The sequence below is a fragment of the Pelobates fuscus genome, chromosome 6 (genome assembly GCF_036172605.1).
Source record: "Pelobates fuscus isolate aPelFus1 chromosome 6, aPelFus1.pri, whole genome shotgun sequence".
NCBI classification, from domain to species: Eukaryota; Metazoa; Chordata; class Amphibia; order Anura; family Pelobatidae; genus Pelobates; species Pelobates fuscus.
Genome location: NC_086322.1, coordinates 211,541,575 through 211,563,192, shown reverse-complemented (window position 1 = coordinate 211,563,192; position 21,618 = coordinate 211,541,575). Strand labels below are relative to the sequence as shown.

At 39.6% G+C, this 21,618-nt stretch overlaps 1 protein-coding gene across 1 annotated transcript in view; it reads right to left on the bottom strand.

Annotated features, from left to right (window-relative positions):
- FRAS1 (Fraser extracellular matrix complex subunit 1) overlaps positions 1-21,618 on the bottom strand; it is a 425,273-nt gene that overhangs the window by 108,531 nt on the left and 295,124 nt on the right. Inside the window, exons 28-33 of the mRNA XM_063458710.1 lie at positions 19,039-19,123; positions 16,984-17,304; positions 6,786-6,939; positions 5,031-5,212; positions 1,591-1,707; positions 218-332 (exon numbers count right to left, since the gene is read on the bottom strand). Of these exons, the coding sequence (XP_063314780.1) occupies positions 218-332; positions 1,591-1,707; positions 5,031-5,212; positions 6,786-6,939; positions 16,984-17,304; positions 19,039-19,123 (974 nt within the window). The remainder of the gene's footprint in view (positions 1-217; positions 333-1,590; positions 1,708-5,030; positions 5,213-6,785; positions 6,940-16,983; positions 17,305-19,038; positions 19,124-21,618) is intronic.

Sequence of the window (21,618 nt, the reverse complement as noted above, 5' to 3'; positions counted from 1 at the left end):
AAAACAAACAAACAAAACAAACCACAAACAAATATGCAATGGAACGTTTATGCCATCGAAAATTTCGGAACACACCAGGCAGGAAACCTACATATTTAAGGACAAATCTACATATATCTTAGACGTTATAAAAATCTTTTTTCACATGGCTAAACTTGTATTTTAGTTCAAAAAGAGTTTCCTTCAAAGCAAAATCGACCAAATTAATTTTCCTCACCTTCGTGAACCTGTAAGGGCACAGTTACATTGTAGACTATTTTTTCACTGGGGCTCTCGGCATCAACAAAGGAAAGATAATGTGATCCAATCACTGTCAGACGGTCTTCGAGGGCCTACAAGAGAAGTGAACAAAGTAGGCAGAAAGCCTGTTTCATGTAATTTGCATCTGCCGCTGAAGCATAGCCTATGGTTATTACAGGTGGGAATATTACAGGTGGGAACTTTTAATTTTTAATAAAAGTTGGGTTTTTACTTTGGGGAATTAGTTCAAACATGCACTACGTGAAAGCAAAATAATTATTTAGTTATTTCCGCATAGGAGATCAAGAAATTAAAATGTACACTTTTTTTCTTAGAACCGTTATTACTGTTTTGCTTGCAGATCATCAGCTAAATGTACTTTATTACAGTCACCGGTGGTTTAATATTTGTGGAACCCTGCTGCTAATCACCTTACTAGATCAAGCACAAAAGGATCAAAGCAAAGATCAAGCACAAAAAGTGTAAAATGAAAATATTATATATTATAATATATATAATTTGGCAGACATATAATAGTCACAAGTTTAAATATATTTAAAAACATTTTACACACAAAAAAATCAATAAAGAGAAATGAACATGTATAAGTGCATATTGGTTGGGGTTTTAGATTGTAAAAAATAAGTAATTGTTTACATATGTATATATAAATTGCATGCATAGGATTTTTTAACAGTATCTGTACCATACTTTGGTAAATGATGTTTAAACAGCAAATACCGAATATATGTCTTACCCCATAAATCTTCAGGTCCTATTTAACCATTTTGACTTGAATCATCTCAAGCTTTGCTATTAACTAAAACAACACTGGCATGCATTAAGGCACCTGAGCCATATGCAGGAGGTGGCTCTATAGTGTAAGGAGAACAACTTCAATTCATTTAAGGCAATGTGACTTACACAGCCTTCCTAAATAATTGATGTAAAGTGAGATGTAATGTTTACACTTCCTATATAAGCAAATTCTGTTTTATTTAGAATTTCCTCCTCTGATATGAGCTTGCTAGACCTTGCAGGAGCCTCCTATGTGTAATGGAAGTTCAATCTACAGAACAGGAGATAAAAACTACTAAAGCAAGTTACATCTGATTGAAAATTAAACCATTTTGTTTTCATGCAGGCTGTGCCAGTTACAGCCAGGGGAGATGTGGCTTGGGCTGCATAACCAAAAACAAAAGTGATTTAACTTCTAAATGGATTATTGAGCAGTGAGACTTCAGAGGCATGAGCTATATACTAAAACTGCTTCATTAAGCAAAATGTTGTTTTGGTGACTATAGTGTCCCTTTAAGGACCACATAAAATAGCATAACACATGTTCCTTACGGTCATATGAAGGCTGCTTCCAGGAGACAACTGAGGAGCACCAGGGTGGTTAGGTATAATGCCTATATTGAATACATGTCTGTCTTCAGCAACCTGAGTGCTTTCTGTAGTGGAAACCTGCAAAATAAAATTATAATATACAAGTTATAATTTATATTTAAACAACACAGAAAATATTGAGACATTTTGAGTTGCCATACTTTATTACCGGCACCGGTGGTTTATTTGTGGAACCCTGCTGCTAATCACCTTACTAGATCAAGCACAAAAAGATCAAAGCAAAGATCAAGCACAAAAAGTGTAAAATGAAAATATTATATATTATAATATATATAATTTGGCAGACATATAATAGTCACAAGTTTAAATATATATAAAAACAATTTTACACAAAAAAATTTAATCAAGAGAAATGAATGTGTATAAGTGCATATTGGTTGTGGTTTTAGATGGTTGCCTTCTGGTCTTTTCAAAGCAGCCATCCATCCACATACATTATACATCTCTTCTCAGTTTTCTAAATCCACCATGAACTTTATAATATTTTATTCCTTAGATGTTATCAGGACGTTTTCAAAGCTGTAATAAAATGTGATTAAGTGGCATAGGTTGCAGGTTATATATACGTGACCGCTTAGCATGACCAAACAAAATTGCAATTGTAATGGCTCCCAGCTTGCAGTCACACAAGAGATGACAGGCACTTACCTAAGTCACGGCAGATCACAGATCCTTCCCCAGCGAGCGCGGCTTTCCTATGGATGCCGGCCGCTGCGATAACAGGCACATATGTAGGATCAGGGGTCACGTGGACATGCGTGTGCTGCCACATAATCTGCGTGCACGCACGTTCTGGAATTTGATGATCCCTGCCCACCAATGACAGTAAAGAATGGGCTATATAAACCCATTTCTGTATCTCCTCTTTGCCCTGTTGTGGTTTCCATTACTGTTTGGTTATCAGAGAGCGGGTTCCTGTATTTGATATTCTGGTTTTTGATATTGGCTTGTCCTGACTATTCTTACTTCTGGCTTCCTGACCCTTTGGCTTTTGACTTTTTGTGTTTGCTCCTGTCTGTATCCCTGACCTTGGCTAGTTACTGCTTATTCTATTTACGTTAATTCTGGCCATTCTAAGGCCCGGTAAAACGTTTTTTCTTTAGTTTCTTATTTTACTGTGTTTGACTTAATTCTGCGTGTTGGGCCACTGTACTGTCCTGACAGCAATACAATATCCATCAATTTTTTTTTTTGTAAATAAGAGAATTACAAGCCAGAAGCATTGAGATGGATCTTTCCTTTTGGAATTCCTGGGAATAAATTTTCATTTTCTAAGCAATCCTACAAAATACCCATGAGTAATATCACCAGGCTTCCATCATATAAATATTGAATGGAGAACCACATTTATCATGTTATCCTCCTCTCCTGTTTCGAACATCCCTCACTGAATAACTATACTTCAAATTGTCACAACATCCCAGTGCTCACAAAACAAAGTATAGAATATTCAAAGTAATAATTCATAAAATACAAAAACCCAATTGCAGACACACAAAGAGAAATAAATATAATTTATATTTACCAACGGCCAATTAGGACTAATTACAGTCCTCTTAACTACAAGAGGAATTTTACTATTGATGTAAATGAGATTGTATAATTCTCTATAAGAAATGTAATTATTGTGTTTATTGTTGAGTAAAAGATGGGTCAGTTTTCAAATTCTGTCTAGAGGAACCAGGTACCATCAGACAGGCCCTATAGATAAATAACTTGTCTGTCCCGGGTATGCAGACTTTAAGAACGATGATTATACAAATCGTTTTCCTGGAAGGTACATTTAATACATTACCAAAGATGACTGGTAATAAAAATATATAATTAATAGAAGTCTAACTTAAACACCCATATGTTAACACACACCGAGATATAGAGACACGCACTTAGAAATGTGTAAATGTAATACCGGTTCTCTCTCAGATTCACTGTATTCCTACTTTCCTTTGAGAGCACTGAATAGGGAGTTCATTAGGAAACATGATAAGAGTAATTTAGTAGAGTGTTAAAAAGATTTGCTTACATCTGCATCAAACATTCCCGATGCACTCCTTATCTGTCTGAGTTATCTTCCGAGTTACTTTGCAAATTACTTTAATCACTTGCACTGATAGATAGTCAGAGAACAATCATGGAGGGGTCCTTGTGATAATGACTGGGATGAACTCTATGTGCTCAAACTACAGTAAAAAGCAGATGTTCCTAATTCTTTAAAATGCTCTAAAGCTTACCCTGTGATATTATGTAATAATAATAAAAATCAGCCAAGCCTTAACTTTCTTGCTAATCAAATACTTCTCTTTATTTGAACACCGAAAAACTACTCAGGAATAGGAATATGTTATTTAAAAGAAAAAAAAAAAAAAAAGCAGGAGGCTCACTTGAGCATGCCTTAGGTGCAAATGTTCTTTGACAGATACCTTGGCAATTTCTGTTGTACTGTGCATGCACAAATACCATATTTGTTTGTAGTGCGTACAACTCTGCACAATACCTGGATCCCTCTATCAGGCATATATTTCAGAAGACACCCCGGGCCCCAATAGAACTATTGAAATATTTTGGCCTCATTAATATGATGTACTATAAACCTTCCTCCATCGCCACGCCCCCTCATTCCATTAAAAATACTTCCTTATCATATGTATGTAAACAGTTCAGCCACTGATAGCAGTGAGTGATCTAAACTACAAAACAGTCTGCATTAGAAGGAGAGAAACTCAGGGATACATATAATATAAGACATCACACCCAGTTATTAGTGTCTCTGACTGTTCTGAGGCAGCATTTTTGTTGAAAACAAAAACTCTAGAGAATTAAACATGAATAAAAACCATTGAATATTAAGAAGATAACATCAATGCATTAAAGGGACACTATAGGAGCCTATAGTGTCCCTTCAAGTTCTGTTGGTGAATGGAGTGTCCCTTTAAATGTTTTGTAAGAAAGGTTAGGACTACTGCTCAAAGACAGGTGAGGTACTTTGGGAAAAATAATTCAAATTACACTCAATATCCAATTAATATTATTCCATTTCCACATAATATTCAACGTAAAAAGCCAATTTCCTCAAATGTTGACAGATGTACTTCACTATGTATCTACCATATCAACTGATATGCATGAAATTCAATAGGGTAGATTGAAATGGAGACATCTAGCCCTGTTCAAATCACATTCTTTCGTCATAGTAATTTCTACTGAATGAACTGTGACGTGTCTTGGGTTAAGCCATCTCCCACAGTGTCTAAACCAGGAAATAATTGTACAGGGGGATTGCCATGCACATTGTTAATTTAAGGATAAGACACCTATTGCTTTTCATGAACAAATCAAACTAGTTTATCTAACCTCAATTCAGAACATAAGCACCCCTTTACCTGAAAGCTAAACGAGTCTCTTTCTTGTGCCTGAGATCCTAAGTGGCGATACCATACGAGCCCCTCATTAATATCTTCCTGGGTAAAAGAAGAAGTTGGTGTGGCCAACCTTCCATCAGGCAGGCGTTTCCAGCTTTCAGCAGGTCCATCTGCTGGCATTGGGACCAGAAGCACAACTTCACCTGTTGTGAGATACAAAGAATGACACGTCTATTATATACATTTTATCCACTGGGAAAATATACATCATTAAACTAAAATTAGGTGCTTCAATAAATGGAAGGGCAAACAATTCCCAGATAAAGTATGAGTACAGCAGGCTTGCAGAAATTTAGCAGGGATAACTGTAGCTTGTTTTAAATAGAGACAAAACCACTTCTCATACAGACAAGGGCATGCCAACATTAGCAGTTTAATTAACATTAATAATAAAATCTGAAATATATTCAAAAGTGTTAACAATGTTTCACACTCTGAGCAATGTGCCTTCAAGAAAAATAAATATTACATATCACTTTTTATTGCTTATTAAAAGAACACTATAGGTTCAGGAACATAAATGTGCATTCCTGACCCTATAGTGCTAAAAACACTACTTAGGTGGCTAGCTCCCCCTTGCCCTCCTTAAATAGGTTTACCTTTATTCCAGCATTGCGTGGGTCAGCTCCCAACTGCCTTCTTGGCTGATATCATCAGAATAGATGATCCCAGCCAATCCATTGCTTCCTCATATGACAATTTCTCTGAAAAGGCAGTGTTTACATAAAATTACCTGCAAGGAACAGACTGTGGACACCAGAACCACTACATTAAGCTGTAGTTGTTCTGGGGACTATAGTATTCCTTTAATATGTGTATGTTGTCAAGTGTCTTTAGTTGAACTCATTTTAAATTAACTTGCTGAGGATGATTGTAACAAATATATATTGACATTGATTGATTAATCTTTCTAATTAATTATTTAATGAATTTTCTTTAAAGGGTCACTTCAACCATTTTTTACAAAAGTTCATTTTTTTATTTTTTTACTTTATAGTGCCCTATTGGGCACTTATCACCTGGACTCCCCACTCCTTATTTCTTTTCAAAACCTTATTTATTTTAAACTTACTTTGAATACAGCGCCGGGTGAGGTTCTTCTTAATTGTCTTGATGACCCATTCACTGTCAGAACTTGTCACTCCTTTCCTCTCTGAGGTCCAATCAAATACCTCTCATAGAAAAGCATTTGATTGGACCATTCTCTCAGGCTCAAAACGTGTTTGCTTGCTCTGAGAACAGGAAGGGAGAGAGGGAGGAAATGTGGGGTGCACATGGGGTTGACGGGTCAAAGGGAGAGGATAAAAAAAAACATTTTTTTTACAGAGAATGCATTGAGGTAGGATTCAGGAACACCTGGGAAAGATCAAATAAGGAATAGAGAGAGGGTTCATTTAATCTTCCACATGCATGCACACTCCCTTCTGATGACAGACCTAATTTTTGCACAGAATTAATATTAGGCAGTCCAGAACGGAGTCCCGGGCTACCTATGTCACATGTGTAATTTGACACAGGCACAAAGTTGCAGATATCTCTGTATGTGCAGCATTCGAGCAGAAACTCTGCACCTACAGTGTGACTGCCCCATGACACTTCTAAAAGCCGACGTAGAGGTAAATCCGACTGTGACAGTACAGTGAAATGACTTGACTGTAAGATTTAGCAGACATCAAAATAGACTTTATAAACAAAAAAAATAAATATAGGTCTTACCAAACCTTGGGTGTTCCCTTGTGATAGTGTAGATGATGTTAGAGTCGGTGACACTAACAGCTTTGGTTTGGAGAAGTCTGTTAGATATCTGAAGCATTCCCCCCTCGGCAACCCACACAGCAGCATTTGATACAAGTTTCAACCCTTCATTCATCTGTTTGGAATAAAAATATGGGTTAATGAGAAGCAAGTCTAGTGCTGTTATTACACACTATTTCTGCCTTCTTAAAAGTCACTTAGAGAAACCACATTAGATATAGGCTTACTTAAATGTAATAACCCCAGTTTGTTTAATCCCCATTCATTTAACAAAGGCATTGTTATATGAATATATCACACTAATTTAACAAATGTATTCGCCAACATGTGCTAGTTATGTTTACAGGTGCTTGAAAAAGAAAATTTAGCCAACTTTTGCAAAATCATAACCCAAACTGTACTACAGTCAAAGTATATGGTACAAACAGAAGCTGTGATACAATATACTTTAATATATATCTCTTTACATTTTTCCCCTCTGCATTAGGTATTATGGGGATGGGTAGGATGATTTAAGTTAGTGTTACTGTTTATACAATTGTTTTTAGCCTTGACATATTGGTACTCTACCAGTTTGGTGGAAAGTTTATCTTTTTAGGTACATCTGTAAAAGAGTTATTTACTAAAGTGTAACTTGTTGGGAATCAAAAATTAATTTCAAAGTTTCGGACAACATTAAAAACACAGCTGACTTGGAGAATATTTTTTCAACAATTTTTTGACAATGATGCCCAGTACCACTTCAGGTATGGACAGAGGAGGTGACATCTAAACCCTCATCACCATCACCACGCACAGACACTTTCCAGCAGTTTGTGTGTTCATGTCTGAACACCTAATATTTACACTTAGATGAGTGCAGTATTGACACAACAAATTTAAATTAGTTAGAGGATTACCAACCCAGTAGTGCGTAGTGCCAAGATTGAACACAGGACTGATGACCAGGCTCAAAATATATATACATGTAAACATGCTTGTTTTGAACAAGCCTCCAATAAACAAATAACCAGGAAAGTTTGTAGAAGTACGGGATAAAATAAATTGTGAAAACCCCAATGAAGTATACTAGACAAAAAGCTATTCTTTAAGCCTTGAAATATATAAGAGATATTACTATGACAGAAATAAGAACATATTTGAGGGCAATATTGCCAGGACGATTTTAACTCCCAATTTTAATGACTGAACGAGTTACACGATTTAGCCAACTAGAGCTACTGAGTAGTGTCTCTCATGAAAATAAAGAACACTTAAATGAACACTGTAAGCACCATAACCACTAAAGTGTTCTAGTAGTTATGATGCCAGGAATGCCCTGGTGCATCTCTTCATTATAAGTAGTCAAACCATGTTAGAATGGTTTGACTTTTTACCTTATGTCCAACAGGTTCCACTTCCAGCCTACTCTCTGCAGCAATGAGAGCTTGAAGTCCCTGCTGAGGAGCTTCTGAAAGTTCTCCTGAGCTGCAATGCAGGAGTAGCTCATCGGGTGTGCGCATCTGCTGATCTCTCAATGAGTTAACCCTGTACCACTGGTCTCAGACAGCTTACACCTCTCTTAAAACTGTATTGGGAGACATGGAATGGTACCTGGCTGGCAGACCCAAGGTAAAAAGTCAAACAATTCTAAAATGGTGTTACAACACTGTACTGGTTATGAAACGTGGATTGATTCTTTAAATTGTAGAAAACTCAATAATTTTGGTCAACAGTATCACCTCGAAAATATGGATCTAAAAAATATGGATTTCTTTAACCTTCAAATGGTTAAAGAAATACTGTGTTTTCTCAATGAGTTAAGACTAATTCAGTACAGGACACAACCTTTAAAATCTTGACATAGCATTCTCAGACTCTAGAAAAATATTTGGCAGCTTTTGGGATAATGATAAGCCAACAGTTAGGTCCCTTTGAAAACAACATCACAAGACAGCAAACTTTTCAGCAAAACTAATGGAGATCAGGTTTTTGCCTGGCAACGATTTTCTTGTTCATCAAATATTACATTCTTGGAAGATTTATTGAAATTGAGTATCTTGTAGCTATAAATCTTCCAAGAATGAGCTTAGAAACAAAGGCAAGTGTCACAAAACCCCTGAAGATTTAGTAAACCAATATAAAATAGAGAAGGGATTAGAAGTAACACAGTGTGCTAGAGAAACTTAATATCATATTACTTTTTATCGGGAAATAAAACAAAATATATAGGGTGGTTAAAGTCAAGACAAAAGCCTGTTTACCAACACCACTTAGTCACTGGAGAGGAGACAAGTCAATTTACAATTTTGTTTTCTTTGTGTAAAAAGATAAAATACAGACCGTGCTTCATTTTAATGAAATGATGTGTTTTAAGTGCGCAAGGAAATAAATCCATGTTTTATAGTTTTGTGATCAACCGAAAATGTGCAGTACTTGACATGACACAACATGGCAGTAGACCTATAATCCTCTAGACCAGTGGTTCCCAACCCAGTCCTCAAGTACCCCCCAACAGGCCAGTATTTAGGGATTACCCAGTTGTGTCTAAGGTGTTTTTAGAAAGAAAAAAATAAACTTTAGACACAGCAGGCTAATCCCTAAATTCTGGACTGGTAGGGGGTACTTGAGGACTGGGTTGGGAACCCCTGCTCTAGACTGTTCTGAATTTATGTAAGTAGGATCTTTTGTAACTTACAATAGCACAAATTTGCAGTCAAGTCTCCCGTTAATGCTTTTTTTGTTTGTTTGTTTTTTTACTATTAGTGGACAGTTGCAAAGCTTCTCCATAGGATTTCAATATATCTCTCTCTGTAAGTGATGCAGAATGTTGTACAGAGCTCATCGAGTTGACTTCGTGAATCAGATATATCTTGGCCTAAAATTATTCTCATGCATCTTTGATGTTCCTTGGATTATTAAACTATTAATTGGAACAATACTGGAAAATGCCTTATTCGCCAAATATTTTCTGGGAGCTGTGCTGCACCACATGGAGAGTGTTACAGAAAACTGCCCCTTCCCCCATGAATATATTTGGCGAGCATAGAACGATAAAGGAATCTGATTATCATAAATACATTTTAATATTGCCCTCTAATAGCTTTGCTTTAAAGCACTAAACCATTAAAATAATTTATGCAAAGCATACTTAGCAATTGCAATCCATGTACTGCGCGCAGTCATTTCATTGAAATCTCAAAGTACAAAGCTTCAAATTTTTTTTAGAAATTCCAAAAATCTATAAAGTGAACTACCTACATAACATTTTAAAACAACAATATTTTTCTGGCAGAACACATAAAAGGGCTTATAAACTTTACAGCACGGCAGGGATTAGTTTACTTTTCCTCAATAATCTGCATAGCAAATGCAGATGATATGGATGAATAAAATGTTTCCGCTAATATACAGAGATGTTTGGAAATAACTTTTCAGGAGTTAGGCTTTGCATATTCCCAGAAGCAGTAACGAGGATAGACATTGCCTTCTCGTCTGTCTCCATAGCATCGTGCTGCTATCATTTCTATTACAGATCCACAGCTTAATTATGGTTTAACGGAGGCACAGAAACACAAAGATACTATACTCAGTGAGCGGTATTTCATCTTTCAGCATAACAGGAGCAGAAGCAGCTGTTATTGGAGAACCAAGCTAACTAAACCCCCTCTTTACCAATATTCATTAGAGGCACAGTTGAGGAAAAGGTAAACTATGTAACCTTCTTTCCCCTTCCACACTGTAGAGGTGCCTATATACCTCAAGGTGTGCAGTGCTCATGATCAGCATCCATGGAAAGAAAGAGGAAGGGAGGGCTATGGGCATATATTAGGAATAATAATTGTATATATTATAGCGTATTTATTTGCCTGTAAAAAACTGTGGTCTGATGTATAATATTTTGGCTCTGGGTTGATGAGATTTTTTGCTCCCCAACAAATATTTAAATATTTTTCTGCTTTTATATCCATGCAAAAAAATAAATAGCCGGGTTAATCTAATTTGTCGGAGACTCTTACGTGCTACTTATGTAGACATGTAGAAACTTTGTTGCTCACAGCGGTGTCAACATGGATTAGGTACAATTGTCAAAACAGGTTTAATCTTAAATTACAGATTAGTTAGAATCATTAGTTTTAAGTGTATAAATGACTAATCTATTAACAGGTCACATTTTTTACATGTATATACATGTATATATATTTTTATATATATTTAGGGGAGAAAAACATATGTATCTTGCTTGGCACAAATAACCCCACTCATTTTCTTTGAGTATAGGTAATATTAATTTTACCACATGACAGGAGGCTTCATATTTGCATATCTTTCTTTACTGAAAACTCCAGCAGCATAGAAACAGTAACAACCAATCAGAGAAAAGATATGATGCCCATAAAAGGCCCTGTCTATGACATCACTTCCTCTTTCTTTGCTGCTCCAGCCATCAACAGGTCAGAGTAATCATTACCTCTCTATCTATATACCTGTCTTATCAATTATTCCATAATACTATTGTACTTTATTCTCACCCTGACTACCTATAACCTGTCCCTTTCCTTTCCCTATATACAGTCCCCTGTTTTCATCGAATTTGTCAGATTTATTGTTTTAGTGTATTTGTATTTTGTCTCCGTTCAGCAGTCCGCGGGCGTCACGGCTGTCCGTGCCGCACTCGCCGCGCGGACCTGCTCTCTTTTACATACAGGGGGCCGGGTGGGGACGGGTGGGGGGGTAGCCGGGGTTAATTTCGCTGTTTGCCGCATTTTCTTCCAGTTGAGCTCGCGGCCGCGAGCGGGCAGTTCTTACACACGCGGCCGGCGGCCATCTTGGATCTCGCGGCTTGCGAGATCCGTGACGGCCGCCCTACCTCACACACGGCAGTTCGGAAATCACCCGACCGCCGCAACGAACATAAAAGATTGCTCTTAAAGCATTCTTTTCTGCCCTAATTCTCACTCACTTGCAGTTGTATACCACTGAGTGATAATATCCTCAAGCCCTCTAAGGACCTTTTTCTATACGGAATCTATGTGAAGGATGTAAAAAGCATGCACTATTTATGATTTATAAGGCTGTGAAGTGTATTGTTGTACACATACTATGTAAGGGATCCCTGCAGGGACATATAACATTACACCTCCCCTCAGGGGATCTGGTACTACCATACCCTTCTGCACTGGGATTTTTCCTCCATGAGTTCAACTCCCCTGTGCAGCAAGAGTTCAATCTGCTGTGTAGTTACACTCTGGCTAGAGGATCGTGTGCTGATATTCCTTAACGTTTCCCTGTTGCGATTTTTGCCACAGTGTCTGCCAACAGTGTCTGCCAAACAAATATTTACAGGCAGGCATTAAAGGAGACACAATGTTTTTCCTATACCCCAGGATCTTTATGTCTTTGTGCCTTACTCAGGGTCACTCTATATTACTACACCCTGCACAGGGTTATACTATATTACTATACCCTACAGGAATCACCCGGTCACCGCGCCCTGCATCTGGATTAACCCCTTCAGGGTTCCCCTCTCTGGGCACATTCATTTATTGATACTATTATAATTTGTTATTCTCAGGGATATATTTTCTTATGGTGCCTTACACTGGATGATTATATGTCGAGCACGCACACAATCTATGTATTATTGTGAAGCCATACAATATCGCAGTTGTTATACGAAACGTATACTGTACCTATAACAAGATCAACTATATCACTGTACCCTACAAAGGGCGTTTTGTATTACTGTACCCTACAAAGGGCATATTATATTATATTATTGTACCCTACAAAGGGTCATATTATATTACTGTACCTGACGGTGCAAATTTATGTGGGTGTCCTCTGGGTATTGTTTCATGGCACACCACCTGGGGTGACCCCCCAGATATGCATGCAAGGTCACTCATAGACCAATACGTTGATGTGGTTGCCCTCTGGGTATTTTTTCATGGCACACCACCTGGGGTAACCCCCCAGATATGCATGCAAGGTCATTCATAGACCATTACATTGATGTGGGTGCCCTCTGGGTATTTTTTCATGGCACACCACCTGGGGTAACCCCCCAGATATGCATGCAAGGTCATTCATAGACCATTACGTTGATGTGGGTGTCCTCTGGGTATTTTTCATGGCACACCACCTGGGGTGACCCCCCAGATAGGCATGCAAGGTCATTCATAGACCTTTACGTTGATGTGGGTGTCCTCTGGATTACCACGGCACGCCACCCGGGGTGAACCCCGATGGAGTGCACGAAGTCCTACGTCTCAACTTTTATCACTGATTACTGCATACATATATGGATGTTCAAACACTGCCTGGCAGTTTTACATTAAAACAACGGTACCACCTTGCTGGATACGACTTGCAGGCAGGATCATGAGTGTACTGAGTGTATTGCGGAGTACCCTTCACAGAGACACATATCTGTACATTTACTGTACCTGGCGTACATATTGAACGTGGGTGTCCTCTGAGTGAATTTTCATGGCACACCACCTGGGGTGACCCCCAGACATGCATGCAATACTTGTAAGGTGCCAACAACTATAATGTGGGTGTCCTCTGGGTTACCATGGCACACCACCTGGGATGACCCCAGTCGAATACACGTGGGCCCTGCGGCTGCAGACCTTATGGAGACAGGTCCCACGCGCTTCTATAATAAGCCTGTATAGTTACACCCGTGCATACAGCTCTGGCGTGCATTTATGGTGAACCCGGCTAACCGGACCAGCACTACCGGTCAATCGCGCCTACGCCACAGCTCCCAATAACCGGATTAAACTAATGGAGATGACCCCTCTACACTTGACACGAGTATTTCATACATTCAGACAATCTGAGGCAGGCAATTCAAGCCGCTTTACCTGGGTGATCCCCAGTGCTACCAGGAGTCTAGCACCCCTATGGGCTGACCCTCAAACACTACTCCCACTGACTGCCACTATCTCCCAACAGGACGAGAACGGGTCATGGAGAACACTCTCAACCCCCTAGGACTTCTAGGCATTGATAAACGACGCAGTAGCGGCCTCAGTGGCCCATTGAACAAACCAAGTAGACAGAACACCGGGAATCCGCGACCCTGTCCACCACGCACGTTGGACATAATAGATCACTCACACGAAGACAACTCGCCATCTGAGGAGTGGCATAAGAACGACTAGTATTCGGCCCAGAAGCACAAGACCTACTATTTGACGGCGGGAACTTACCCACCACGCTAACTTTAGCCCACACCTCCCTGAAGCATATCCTCCACACCCCTTCGGGGAAAGGTGTTTGTTGGAGGACTGGTCGGTAGTGGAACCGAACCATCAACCGCTTCATCTACTAGTGAGTCAACCTATCATCAAGGGAACTCCTACGTGGTATGCAAACGCTTCAGGATAGAGAAAAAATCAACCTTCTACTAGACCTCCTGAACGATAGCGACTGGTTTACACATCGGGACCCCGAGGACACATACTTGTCAATATCCGCTACCCTATACTACCTATTTTTTCTTCCGATCCCAGTGATGAGGACTAACACAGCAGTTTACGACGCTGTGGTACCCACAAAGCTACTGAAGCCGGCGAGGGCTCACATCCGTGAATTTGGATGTGCGATGTCTCGTGTACACGGAAGACTTGCTGACCCCTTGCGAATCCAGGCTACGTTTGCAGTCCAAGTTGACTTTCATGTTCTGGACTACACGTGTTTTTGGTAGTACGCAGACAAATCGCTCCCCCATCTGTGTCGGGTCAGTTCCTCGGTTTCGACATCGGCTTGGAGAACTACGTTCCGCGTCGGTCCCCGACAAGATCACCCCTATACGGATGGATGTCGGACACGCTCTAAGGTTGGATACGATTCCTCTCAGAACATTCACCGGATTGTGGGATTCCTCTCCTCCTCTCCTCCTCCATACAATCGATATTCCCTGGCTCACTACACTACGGGGCCATGCAACGACTGCTGGCTAGATACGTACACGCCGGTCACTCATGCGACCACTGGATCCCACGGTCGGCAGAAGTGAGGACGGAATTTCAATAGTGACTACTTCACTTGCAAACTTGGATCGGCAAATCGATCTTTTACTCTTACTCTTCCTCCGGATGCGAAGTGTTGGATGAACCCATACAAACGGACCCAACCGCTCTCCACAATGGCAAGGGTGCTTCGATACACACGCACACACAGGATATCGCTCCTGCTCATGACACTCCTCGGATAATGCCAACCGTGGTTCCCGGATCGCCTGGGGACGTCTCGCGAAGACCCTCTACCACTCCCTACCTCCCCTCTAGTTTGACGGGACCTCAAGGGGAAGCCCACTCCTTTGTCATGGAAGGACGACTGGCACTAGTGGACTGGACGATTTCAGGGCCTCCTGAAATGTCCACGACCTATTGCATCAACTAAGACCTCTGATGGGACTCAGGCCCCCGGCACCAGGAAATGCTATATTTCTGCCTGTCTGGCCTGGAGTGTTTATTGGGTGGAAAGGGATTCCGATCCCTTTGCCGCACCTGCCCCACCGATCCTTAACTATCTGTCACACCTGGTCTCGTTGGGGTGGTCATATCGATCCCTCAACGTGATCGGATCCGCCATATCGGTGGCGCACGTTCCGGTACAGGGCGGACCAGTAGGTCAAGACCCACTGGTTTGTCGACTACTACAGGGTGCCGAATTATCGAGACCCGGCACCCAAGTATTCACACCTCTGGCAGGTGGATGTGGTGCTGTGATTCCTTGGGGGAATAGCAGGACAATCCTTGTTTGTCACGGAAACGACTTTTAGCCAAACTAGCCCTCTTGTTATGCCTCGTCTTATTTAGACGGGTGACGGACGTTAGGGCTTTCGACATGGATGGTTTTTCTCTATCACACCAGACGGGATTACCTTTACCATATCGAGACGATCCAGTCTAGTCCAGTTCATCTTCGGTGTCATACCCATACTTTGTGTCAGACACCAAACTAGGTGTGGTCGGAACACTAATAGGGTATACCGAAATCATTCCCCTTCGTATTCATGCGACGGGTCTACTCCTGACTTCTTACGTGGAACCTCATGGAGGGGTGCCTACCGCTACACTGGCCAGATGGAGCCGCTGGCTATTGCATCTAGCGGGCGTCGAACCTTGTGTCAGAGCCCACTCGGTCAAGGGAGCGGTGGCCCCACAAGTCTTTCTCGGCCGACGCTTCCCTAACCGACATTATACGATGCGCGGTTTGAGCGCGAGAGGGTACGTTTAGAACGCTCTATTTCGGCAAACATCTCATACTTCCTTCACACTGGTCAATTCTAAGCTTTAAAAATGCAAATATGAAGCCTCCTGTCATGTGGTAAAATTGAAGATTATACTAGCTTTAGTGTACTAATAATCTTAATTTTAGTAATGACAGGAGGCGAATATTTCCCACCCTATAGGATCCCTCCCATGTTTTATTGGGTTGAACAGAATATGCCCTTTATGTTCAGGAAGGTAAGTACGTTATGGTTGTATGTTTGCTACTTAGATATGTGGCTTGAGAGACTTGTATAGGTTGAATATTTAGACATGTACCTTGAATTATGTTGTGTTTATAGACTCTTAAATATCATTGCTTTAGAATTAATATATATTGATATGTTACTCATTCTAGTATCCATTGGTATATCAGATTCTTAATGTTTATTGTATGCGGACAAGTTATCACGCCAGAGTCCTTTCACCTTTTTCTTTTTCTTGCAGCGTGAACGTTCTCTCATCAAGACAAAGACTCACCTTCCATACCTCTACATCACGGAACTACTGGAGTTGATTATTCTAATATGTTGTGGAACTGTTGACGTATTATGATTATGTTTATTGTTGCTATTTATTGTTTCGCTTCAAAGAAAGAGGAAGTGATGTCATAGACAGGGCCTTTTATGGGCATCATATCTTTTCTCTGATTGGTTGTTACTGTTTCTATGCTGCTGGAGTTTTCAGTAAAGAAAGATATGCAAATATTCGCCTCCTGTCATTACTAAAATTAAGATTATTAGTACACTAAAGCTAGTATAATCTTCAATTTATTTTTTTAATTGTGCCTAAAACCTTTTTTTCCAATCACTATTGGAATGTGCTCAATAAAATTTGAAGAGTATCCCCCATTTGATTAGATTCTTTGCTGTCGGGACGCCAGCACATACCTTTTCCATAACTTTGACATTAATGGGAATATTATTAAAGTTGTATCCATCATTGACTTGCAGGAGAATCACATCTGATTGGCTCTTTGATCCGTTGTGGACATAAAGAAGAATGCCTTTTTTAATATCATCTAGATGGAATTTGTTAACGGGAGTCTTCCCTGGTGGTATAAGCAAATGACCATGCCGTGGAGCCTCTAGAACAGTCACTACCACATCTTCCGGATTATCATCATCTCGTATATCTAGCAGGGAACCAGTGATTGTTACGGATTTTCCACTACCAACCACAAGAACCTCATTCTTTACAACATATGTTCCCTAAAAACAAAATAAAAAAATATTAAGTTTAAAAATATGAGCCTCTGAGGTAACACAATCACAACGTGACATCTTCAATATATTAATATAATTAACAACACACTGACACTGTTACATGTATCTTTTTTTTCTAATTATTAATAAACATTGAGGGGAATGGAAACCCGCTAACAGTTTAAATGCTATTCTTTGCTGTAGAAGTGTTTTTTCAAAGATTTTTTTGAAGAGGTGAAAGTCTAACAGAGAAGGGAAGGGAGTTCCACAGAAAAGGTGCAGCCCTGGGAAGTCTTGGAGGCGAGCATCAGATGTGGGAGTACAGACAGAGGATAGACATTGGTCTTCGGCAGAGCGCAGAGGCCTCAATGGGACATACTTGTGTATTAGGGAGGATAGGTAGGATGGAGCAGCATTATGTAGGGACTTGTAAGCAAGCACCAGAATCTTAAATTGAGCCCTATATCTAACTGGAAGCCAATGTAGGGACTGACAGAGGGGAAAGGCATGGGAGGTGAGGGCAGACAGGAAAATGAGCCAATCATTATAGATTGCAGTGGTGTAATCTGGGAACACGTAAGATCATTGAGAAAAGGGTTGCAGTAGTCAAGGCGAGAAAGAACAACGGCATGGACCAGCACCTTAGCCGCATCTGGTGTTAAATAGGAGTGGATGCAAGCTATGTTTTTGAGATGGATGCGGTAGGAAGAGGTGATGGTGGCGCAGTTGTCTTGGAGGGAGACATACAGGGGAGTAGCAACACTTGAGGGAGGAAAGACCAGAAGTTCTGTTTTGGACAGGTTAAATTTAAGGAAGTGGCAACCATCCAGTTGGAAATTGCAAAGAGGCAGTCAGAGACACAAGTCAAGATAGGCGGAGAGAGATCAGGAGAGGACATGTAGATTTGTGTGTCACCTGCATATAAATGATAATGGAAGCCAAAGGAGCTGATGAGTTTACCAAGGGAGGCAGTATAGATTGAGAACAGAAGGGGACCAAGGACAAAACCATGGGGAATGCCAACAGAGAGGGGTTGGGGAGAAGAGGCAGAGCCAGAGAAAGAAACACTGAAAAAGCGCTGGGAGAAGTAGGATGAGCATCAGGAGAGAGTAGTATCTCAGACCGAGATTACGAAGAATGAGAAGAAGCTGTTCATGATTAACAGTGTCAAAGGCAGCAGAAAGATCAAGGAGAATTAGGATAGAGTAATGGCCGTGAGATTTAGCAGCGATTGTGCATCTCTATGATGAAAGTTCAGTGTCTGCATGCAGAGGGTGGGGACACTGAATGGCAGTACTACACAGTGTGCAACACTGCCCCAGGATCCACCTCTAGTAGCCATCCGAGTGACCAGTGGAGGTATCTCTAGACTGTATTGTAAACACTGCATTTTCTTTGAATGGAATGATTCTACCTATCAGAACAAATACAATAAGCTGTAGTTGTTCTGGTGACTATGGTGTCCCTTTTCTGGTGACTATGGTGTTCTTTAGACAATGAACATTACAATAATGCAATAACATACAAGGTTACGTATTTATGTAAGAAAGATTGCATTAGCAAATAATAGTTACAGCTTGACTGCAGATAAAAAGTGACACATTCAGTCACAGATTAATGGATTCTTAAGTGCTCTTCAAGGTGTCATTAACCTTTTGGAGTAAAATGCCCTTAAGGAGGCCAAGCAAAAGAGTAATCATTACATGGCGGGAAGATGATATTTGCAATTTTTTTTGTTACCTTTGTTGATTTAGCTTGTATATTGATCGTTTTCAGTTGTGAGAAAAACTGCCCATCGCTGACTTTCAGAGAAAATAATCCATTCCTAAATAATTGAATGAAATCAGAAGTAAAATATTAGTTTGTGATAAACTGAACCATATGTAGTGTATACTCCTTTCAACTACGAGAATGCATTATATAATCAGTCTGTTATTTCATTAGACCATGGTTTAATGTATAATAATAATATTTATTCATAGTGTGGTGTGACATAATTGTGCGATCCAACAATTTATGTGCAGCACAGGGACACACATGTACGAGGCTGCCAGAGATTGTTGGGAGTCACACTTCCATGCAGCAGCAGCAATTTGCAGCTATCATTATTTCTGTCCTAGTCCCATTATTTCTGCCTGTGATGCCTGATGTGGGAATAGTAAGGCCACCCACTATCTCTTTCTCTCTCTCCATTTATCTGGAGCACTTCTCCTAGCATATGAGTATTGTTAAAGAGGGACAGAAATATAACAAAGGCAGCCACACATTTCAGCTCCAGCTGTCATGGAATGTTACTCCCATCAATCTTTAGCCACCCAAAACATGTATTTCCTTGTACTCCACTAATAAGAAAGCTGATATGTGTATGGATGAGCATGCGTGTGTCTTTGCGTTGTTTGTGTGTCTAACTGTGGGAATGTGTTTGTGTCTGTATTTATGTGTTGCATTTCCAACTCTTCGAACCATCTTTTTGAAACATAAAAAAAAAAAAAAAAATTAGTAATAATCACACAGCATGAAAGATATATAACAGAGAAGGGGGGTTAGGTACAAAATGATGCCAATTATTGCAAAACAGTCAGGTGTGCCAGTTTGGTAGCAATTCTGTAAAATATTGGCATTCCATAAATATTTCAGCTTCTTTGCTGAACGAGCACATTCACTGCAATTTCTTGAATTGGCTTATGTATTGCATTTAGGAAATCTGAACTGCAATTCTGGATGACAAAAAAAATAAATCATAAATGTTTACAAAATGCTCTTTGAAACCTAGTAAATAACTCTGAAGAAAAAGAATTGACAGAATTACAAAGCAGTTAATATTTTTCTGAATACACAAATATTTTTCAAAAATCCCCAATCTTCCAAACCACATAAAACAAATTCCATACTTTAATATTTTTACATCTCTGTAACATGTTAAAAATGTGCTGGAATACAGAACAGGTACCGATGCCTGAAAAGGAGATGGCAAAATGTGTTGCCAATTATCTTTGTTTTACAAACTGATTGCGGAATGTAATGTTCCATAATTTAGGCATCCTGCTGTAGTCAGCATGCTGCTGTAGTCAGCATGGTTCTATTTTATTTAGAGAAACACAAAATGACAAGGCAGGACAAGGCAGGACAAGGCAGAAAAGCACAAATGTATATTAACTGATTTAGAAATTGAACAATTGGATTTGAAGTGGGGTTTCCAGCTTAGCATTTTACACGCTCCATAAAACAATGACTTTCATCAAAGCTTACTTAATTCCTTTGTTGAGTTTAAAATAATAATATGATAAAAGACAAAATGATTAAATAAATTCTGCTTTAACAGCAAAAAGGCAGAACAAGACCAACCAAGTGAGAAGAAAGATAACTATAGTGAGTGTATAAAAATTATCTAGAAATGACTGTCAGTCATCACTCAAGAACGCGCCAACCTATAGACTCCTTTCAGACATTCAAGAGAAAAATATAAATATATAAAACACTATAGTGTCAGGAATGAAAACATGTATTCCTGACACTATAGGTGTGAAAACACCATTCAGGTGGCCGGCCACCCTTGCCCACCACATGAAAAATTTATTTTACTCCCCTCACCCCCCGCCCCCACTCTGCCTCCTTGAATGATATCATCAAAAGTGATGATCTCAGCCAATCCAATGCTTTCCCATAGGAAAGCATTGGGAAGCTATCACGCATTCACAGAAAAACACATTGCTGTGCCAATCAGTATCTACTTATAGAGATAAATTGAATCAATGTATTTCTATGAGGAACATTCAATGTCTACATGCAGAGTGTGGATAAGCTGAATGTCACTGCTGCAGACAGGAAGGACCTCTAGTGGCCATCTGAGTGACTGCCACTAGAGGTGTTACTAGGCAGTAATGTAAACACTGCCATTTCTCTGAAAAGGCAGTATGTACATTAAAAAGCCTGCAGGGACAGGCAGTTGATACAAGAACAACTACATTAAGCTGTAGTTGTTCTGGTGACTATAGTGTCCCTTTAAGATTTATTTAATTTACTAATGTTTCTCAATTTTATCCCATTCATTCTTAACAGAATCAATTAAGTTCATGAGTGATGTTTCTCATATACACACAAATTCTTCACATGTACTACCTAGATCTACATGTCTCACATGGGCAAATGTTTCTCTGTTTGTTTTGTACTGACCAGCAGGTATGTACACTGTATTCAGATATGTACAAACTGAACATATTTCTTTCATACCCAGCTGTCACTTTTCTCAAGGTATCGTTTCTACATATGCATATGCCTGTGTGTTAATTACATTTTTCTTTACAAAAAAAGCACAAACAT